The 7,870-nt window shown below is 39.4% G+C and overlaps 1 protein-coding gene across 2 annotated transcripts; it reads right to left on the bottom strand.

Annotated features, from left to right (window-relative positions):
- Positions 1–5,089: 5,089 nt before the first annotated feature.
- Positions 5,090–7,437, bottom strand: LOC137789472 (large ribosomal subunit protein eL19). 2 transcript variants are annotated; one of them, XM_068583101.1, is made up of 6 exons: positions 7,369–7,437; positions 6,311–6,408; positions 6,091–6,213; positions 5,702–5,822; positions 5,459–5,569; positions 5,090–5,283 (listed from the first exon to the last, which is right to left on the bottom strand). In XM_068583101.1, exons 1-6 carry the CDS (start codon positions 7,371–7,373, stop codon positions 5,157–5,159), a joined length of 585 nt encoding a protein of 194 aa, XP_068439202.1. In that variant the 5' UTR covers positions 7,374–7,437; the 3' UTR covers positions 5,090–5,156. The 2 variants fall into 2 exon arrangements, with proteins under 2 accessions (XP_068439202.1, XP_068439201.1); XM_068583100.1 differs by lacking the exon at positions 7,369–7,437 and having other exon boundaries at positions 6,311–6,416.
- Between the last annotated feature and the right edge of the window lie 433 nt (positions 7,438–7,870).

Consider the following 7,870-nt stretch of genomic DNA (forward strand, 5'->3'; position numbering starts at 1 on the left):
ATTCGTTCAATGTGTTTCCTCTCAGGCAAACATAAACGAGGAGCGTGTTGCCACAGGTCCTCTTCACGCCTCACCTCTCCAACCTCAGCCCTCCCTGCCCTTAAATGGTTTCCCGATCCAACACACTCTGAAATCTTGAAAGCAAACTTCAAAATCCATTAAGTCACTAAGAAAAGGACTTGAAATCCACTGAACCGGGTTTCGTTGCACTCCAGCGGCGGCTCAAACGGTGCATTTGTGGGTCTGAAGATATTAATTTTTCAGCTACTCCGCCTAAGCTCTTTTGCTGCCCATACATAAATACATATGCAGACACACTTCACATTCCAGCAGTCTATTGTTTTCCGTATAGAATTGGTTCAATTCAGTCAAGACCTCAGTTTAGTCATGTCACCCTCTAAAATGTCCTGTCTGGTATGAAGAGGCTAAGCTAATCTATTCAATTTGAAGTGCGGCACAGACTTTGGGTTGTTTGTGTGCCTTCAAGGCGCAGGGATTAGAGGATAATTGGAGCTGTTCTGTTTTGCTAAAGATGCTTTGCTTGCTATCAGCTGAAGCTACTTTTTCTTACACGCTGCCCGAGTCAACAACTCTGTTATGACAGATAGAAAGATGAAAAAGGCAACAATATGCAGCAGACTGAAGAATCAGCAAGACAGGGAAGCAGTTGGTAATAAGTCTCGCCTTGCTTGGTGTGTTTATAAGTGCAAGCTTTTGAGAGCGAGAGTATGGACAGAAAGATAGATGAAGACGGCCTGAGATACTGTGAAAAGAAATTCTATTACCGCAGTTGTGACATTGATACGGACAGTGATGAAACTGTTCGCGCTGCATTAAGTGGAACCACAAAATGTGACTAGATTTAATGCTTAAAGGACACGTGGATCTCCATCCGAAATGACCTTTCGATCTTTTAAAATATTCCGAACATCCTGTACTAAACACAGTTCTTGACCATTATTCTTTTATTACGCTCGACCCTGCCGCCACCTCACCTTGATGATGATGATGATGATGATCATCATCATCATCATCCTGAACTTCAGCTCTAAACTTTTCTTCAACCCTCACTCTCCTTCCCTTCTCTCCTCAGAGGCTTTTCTTGTCACCTCTTCCATCTGTTCATGCTTCAAACTGTGTCAGATTGTTGTTTCTATTATAGTGTGTATATACTGCAAATGTAGTTTTCCTCTCTATTGATTTTCCTGTTCCACCCTCACCGTCACTGTGAAGAGGGATGCTGATGTATAAGTTCATTGTCAGGACTTGGTTGTTGCTCATCGCTCGAGAAGAAAAATCACAGTAAACTCTTTAATTCCTTCTGCATTTTTCAACCAAAACATTGACTATATTAACTAAATTTCACACACTTCTCGCGAAAAGTGAGAAAATGATTCATCACCTCATTGCGCAGCAGAAACCCGATTTTTAATCATAACTGACTCATTTAATATTAAATGAAGCATTTAGTTCCAGCATGCCGCTGCAGCTGCCACTGCACATCGCTGTATTGATTCATTTTGCTTGGCGAAGCACTGTTTGCTCTTCCTGTACGCTGTGGCAGTATTTCCAATTCATAACTGGCATCTATATTTGTACCACTTTAACAGTCTATCAGGACTGAAATTGAATTGTTAAATGAGAGCCCTCAGCAGAGGGAGAAGGCGCAGTCATTGGGAAGTTGCATGCAAAACAATATACCTCGCGAACCAGCAGAATGCTTTGAAGAATAACGTCTGGCAATCAAATGCGTTTATTAGTGACGTCTTGATTTTGCTTGACTTGGCTTGCAATTCAGAATATTTTACCTTTGATCTTATAGTAATTATGTATTTGAGAATGTCATCAACATCAGTGAATGTATAACTGCTTGCTGAATGGAACCGTAGTTGAAATGGTACAAGAGAACAAAAAAAGCAATTACAATGAGGTTGAGTGAAATATGTTGTTAACACAAAGCTGCCACTTTTGAAACACTGATCTGACACAAAAGCATGAGTAATGCTCTTGTTTGAGCCAGCACACGCCAGCTATTTTCCTTGATTTTACATGATGTCTTTGAGTTGTCTGGGTGGTGAGTGTCAAAGCACGAGACCTGGTTTGAAGACGGCAGTGCTGAGGCGTCTATCTGGACCTAAGATCTCACAGCACTGTGCGTCTGATAGATCTGTCTGTCTATGATCTGTATTGTTGCACACTATTAATCTCTTGGAAAAGAAACACAAGAGAACATTGTGAGTCCTTCCCATGCTTTATAATATATATATATATATATATATATATATATATATATATATATATATATATATATATATAAAACAAGCAATTAGGTAATAGAGGTGAGGAGAGAGAAAAAGAAATAGGTGAAGGTGTGATAAAAAAGAGACGTGGGAAGTGGGATGAGGGTAATGTCGTTTTATAAGCAGGTTAGGTTAGGTTACACATTAAACTTGACATTTATCAATCCATCCTCAAAGACCCTTACCTCCATAAAGGTCTCTTGAGACCTATGATGGCCAACAGTTTATTATACCACCATAGAGATAAAGTCCAAAACTGCAAAGGAGGTCATCAAAATGGTAAAGCTTTTACCATTTAAGTGTGTTTATATTTAAAAAAAGAATCTTCTTTATTATTGTAATCTTCTAATCTCAGTTGTTTTTAAAGATCTCCTGAACTCTTTAGTGTTCTCCATTTGTTTTGTCTGGGTTGAAGGCCAAGTGTAATAAAGAGCAATGCTTCATTTCATCTCGTATTCCTCTCCTTATCTAATCTCATTAAGGCTCACGCTTCAGGAAATAGGAGTGCCTCCTGGTAATGAAGAAATACATTAACCAAGCTCCAGGATGGCCTCGCTGCACGATGCCTGTTTTCTCCATCAGCAATCCGCATGGCTTCATTCTGGAGATCTCACATTTACTTTCAAATAGACGGTTCTGCGTCTGTCTGTCCGATCATTTTACTAACATATGGTTTAGCTCACATGGTAGTAGCATTTTAGTAAACGTATGTAGCAATTCTTAGTAAACGTTTGGTTAAACTAAGCGTATCAAAATGATATCACAATACCAAGATGAGCAGATGCATTAAGCCTTCATTCCAGCTCCTCAAGGCCTTTTAAACATGAGAGTTTTTTTTACTGCAGCCTCTAAAGCCTGGGTGTCTTATTGTTTATGCGTGATGGTGCATGATAAGAAGAGAGGATACGACAAACCAGACTAAAAACAAGTTAAACATCTGCCAGTGAATAGGAAGTGAACTCACTGGGGCAAGTTGTGCCAGACAATTAGAGAGGTTCAAGCCTTGAGTTCTTCATCCAAAAGCCTAAAAACTTGTGAATTATTCATTTCTAGATTCCTGACTATAGTGTGTCATTAGTAGGACCTTCCATCCATTGCAAAAAGCAATTCAAAGTAAAGTTAAAACACCAGGGCCACACACATAAGATCCAACTGAATAACATCTGCTTTGAATCCACCTGAGGAGAAACCCGGAGTTCTTGCTTACAACCACAGACAGACACAGCAGCCTGTCTGTCCTGGTTAGCGACTGCTGCATCGGCAAACACTTCAGTCACACCTTCTCGAAGGAGAAAGCCAGAAGGAATCCATCAAGGCCTGAGCAAGAAGTGAAAATGACTTGATGACTGGAATGTCAGCAGTAGAGAAATGAATGTGTCTGTCAGTGGTTGTAAGCTGGAGCATGGCCAACGTTTGTATGAAGAGAGGATATAGTTGTTTTGTGGCTTTGGGCCTTCCAGAAAGGTGATGCAGGAACAATAATTAATGTATTGCTGCATTTGTGCAAATATGTGTGAACATTCAGTGGTGGACAAGAATCCAAATGTCCACACTGAAAAAACAAAAATGTGTTGTGTTCTTCACCCCTTGGAAGTTTTGCAGCAATGTCAACTGCAATCAACAGGAATTCAAAATGACTGATTGAAAATGATTGCTCACAGTTCGTTAGTTGTAAATTGATAGGTCATGGGTGAAATGCATCACTGACACATTAAGACGGGCAACCAAACACACACAGGCAGAGGAAGACCTAGAATGTGTCCAGGGATTAAGAACATTTGGACAATTCCTGTGTGACACACATTGTGTAACACATGATGCATGAACAAGGCTGCTGCTGCCTTTGTTCGATCAGTTATCGGAGCTATTGATTTTAAGTTAGTATGTAGTTATTTACTTCACACATGGTATGGTACACGAGATTTAGATTTTTCTTTTGATAATCATTTGTGTAGTTTCATTGTTTTGTTTAGTATACTTGGTTTGTGGTTCGTTTATGAATTGGGTAACTATGTTGGGACCTGCGGTTAGATATAGGAGTATAGGCAGGTACAGGGCAGCGTGCACCGGGGTGGGCCTTTTACCAGAGCAGGAGAAGCAGCGACATGATTCTCTTTGTTCTTTCAATTGCTCGTTTTGTTTTGCTAAATAAATCATGAGAAACACCGAATCCTCTGCGGACAGTGCATTCTTTTGCCTGCGATAACCATTTGGAGCGTCCATCAGTGGCTATCATTTTATGTGCACAGATATCTAACAGCAGAACTAACAGCCATCCACTGGACCCAAAAAATGAAAAAAGAAACAGAAAATGTCTGCTTGTACTGCTATAGAGCTTAAAAGTGATTGAATATTGATCGAACACTGTCCTTCAGAGTTTTAAACATCTGGATGGTTGATATTGAAGAAGTCTGACGATAAGATAAGTTTATTGGTGCTCTGCTGCCACTTGCTGGACTGTTGAGAACAAACACAAAAATGTGTAGTCTTTTCCCAAGCCACATGAACACATTTACCACACCAACCTTTCTGAGATAAGTGCCAAAATATCCCAGATAGATGGCCGTATGTAAATATATATAAAGTGTTGCCTCTCGCACTTAAATATAAATCAGATAAATAACAATGATAGTCTCAAGAAATGAATTGTCATTGAAAAACCTTGTTTTATAATGAAAGGCATCTAACAATTACTAGTTTTAAGTCATCACTCGTTTCTATACTTCGCGTCTCCCAACATTGAATAATTAACATCAAACCAGGCATATAATAAAACACCAAACTACGAATGGCTCTTTTATCCAAATTTATTAGAAAGAAAAAGGGAATCCGACAGGAAAAACTTTCAATCTAAATTCACTTCTTTAAAGCTTCCTCCTCCTTGGCGAAGTTCTTGATCATCTCTTCTTTCTTGGCCACGAGACGCTCTTCTCTGCGCTTGCGGGCCTCCTTCGTCTTAGAGCGACGAGCCTCAGCCTGGTCACTGTTTGGGTAAAAGAAGGTGGAGACGGCAGACATTATTTGACCGTAACACATGCGCTAATGGGTAAGTGCCATTATACATTGACACTTCCAGAAAAAAAAGAAGCTCAAAATTGGTTATTTGTCAGTAAAAATCTTTATCCGTATGAATTAATAGACAAAAAAAAGAAACTTACGATAACAGCTTCTTGCGAGCCTTGTCTGCCTTCAGCTTGTGGATGTGCTCCATCAGGATACGTTTGTTTTTGAAGACATTACCCTTGGCTCTCAGATAGAGACTGTGGTACCTGGAGGGAAAAAAATACCTTAGAGCATCTCAAAGCATGATGCCTATTCCTAAAGTAGGAGTTTAAACTACACTGGCTTATTCACCAGCGCTCTGCGCTTAGATTCATACGAGGGAGTAAATTCACACTTACATGTGCCTGTCAATTTTCTTGGACTCCCTGTAGCGACGAAGGAGACGACGCAGGATTCTCATGCGACGCATCCATGATAACTTCTCTGGCATACGAGCATTGGCAGTACCCTTTCTCTTACCTGGGCAGGAGGAAATATATGATAAGTCACCATGAAATCTATAAAAAGGGTGTGTATCAAAACAAAACTGCCATTTGCAAGATTTCACACAGTTTACAATGTAATGCTTTTTATAAAAAAAATAAACTAACAGGCGAAGTTTAATTTTGTCTCATAACCACAACTCTGAATTAATTCGTACTTGCATATGAATCAGTCTAGGATCTGGGAAATCATATAAAATGATGCGCGTGAAGTAATTGAGGAAAAGGAGACAGACATTACTCACCATAACCCATGTGACGTCCCTTGCGGCGTGCCAACGTGTTCTTGCGGCAGCGAGCACGGGAATGAACCGTCACAGGCTTTCTGATGATCAGTCCATCCTTCACCAGTTTTCGGATCTGCTGGCCTGTGGTACAAATACAATGCAATAAAAGATGCTGTCCTCTGAAACTCATCACACAAATCCAGAGGGAGAGTAGACCAATGGAAAGTAAACTACTCACGAGAATTTGCGTTGGCAATCTCGTTGGTCTCATTTGGGTCCAACCACACCTTCTTCTTTCCACAGCGCAGGACGCTGGATGCCAATCGCTTCTGGAGCCTAAACATGCGGGTATATTAGTTTTGCAGGACATCAAATAGGGATACAACCCTAAGAATCCTATAAGATCAGCTATGAATTTTAAAAAAAAGATAAACATACAAGTATTCTCGTGATTCCCAAATCAAAGTATAAAGTACTTCTACCGTAAATATGTGCTATTGAATAAACATTAGCTGCCAGTTACCGGTTCCCATCTGGCATTTAATTAACATTCACAACCTACTGTTCACCTGTGTCAGTGTGCTCATGAAAAAATGACTCATCTGACCATAATAGATTATGCTCAACTATAAAATCCAATTTTCTAATTGCGTGAGGTTTACTCTTTGGGGACTAAATACACATTGGCTATAGAGAACCAACAGGTTCAAACTGGTTTATTAAAAAAAGGTGCAAATGGAATGCTCTTATCGGGTGTGATAGCAAATGGCAAACTGGTGACTGTGATTAACAGGTGTGCAGAATGTGTATTATGAATTATTAATGAGATTACAAATAAAATAAATGAAAGTGCATGTTATTAATAAATACGAGCTCTTTAAGCAAACGTAAATTGAGGACCCACTCGCACGCTCCCGAGAAAAAGTGCACCCATCCAAAATGTGTTGCACTATAATAGCTTGCTCCCTTAATTAAACTGACATTATTGATCAACTTGTTCGAATAACATCGAAATCGACGCTAAATACCGCACTGTGACCAGCTAACTAGCCGCTAAAGATATGTGGTGCTTCAGGAACATGGTGTGACATGTATGGGTTATTTGGCTTACTTAGCTAACGTAGGCCCCATGCTAACTCTACATGCGTTCTGGTAGAAATAAGCTGACGAATAATGTTATTCATCGTCAAACAGAAGTAAAATCGAGCTACTTGTCTTAAATAACGAATCCATCCATCTTATTGTATCTTTACTTAGAATAAAAACAGATATTTAAAAGCGCAATGTGCCGCTTACCTCATGGCTGCTACTAGCTTGGCAGAAACGAAGGAAATAGAACGAGTTAGTCGCGACCATTATACATATCGTCATGGGTTATCCAACTACACCGAATTGTCATAAAATCGTAAATATAGCAACAGATTGAGGAAGTATAGTAACTTAAAACAAATATGTCTTCAATTTAGACGTTCAATTTAATATATATTTTCAGCGTAGTCTTTTAATTTACCATTATAATGGCACGAAGTGTTTTATTGACACCCCCCTTAATAGCACAGTGGTACCTCCCAATGACATACAGTACAAATATTCCACCACTGGAGGACGCGCTACATCCATGTTTAAAAAACTTTAATGTATAAAGCGTCTGTTCTTTATGTAAATGCTGTTTATGGCTATGTGTTATTGTTTTGTTTAAGGACTAAAAAGTAACACATTTTCGTTGTTATTACAAAACCAGAATGTCATAGACAAACACACACACACTGCCACATAAATTCAGTTTAATCTAACAGAG

This window comes from Clinocottus analis, unplaced genomic scaffold, assembly GCF_023055335.1.
Source record: "Clinocottus analis isolate CAN_PGR_092001 unplaced genomic scaffold, fCliAna1.0.p SCAF_19, whole genome shotgun sequence".
NCBI classification, from domain to species: Eukaryota; Metazoa; Chordata; class Actinopteri; order Perciformes; family Cottidae; genus Clinocottus; species Clinocottus analis.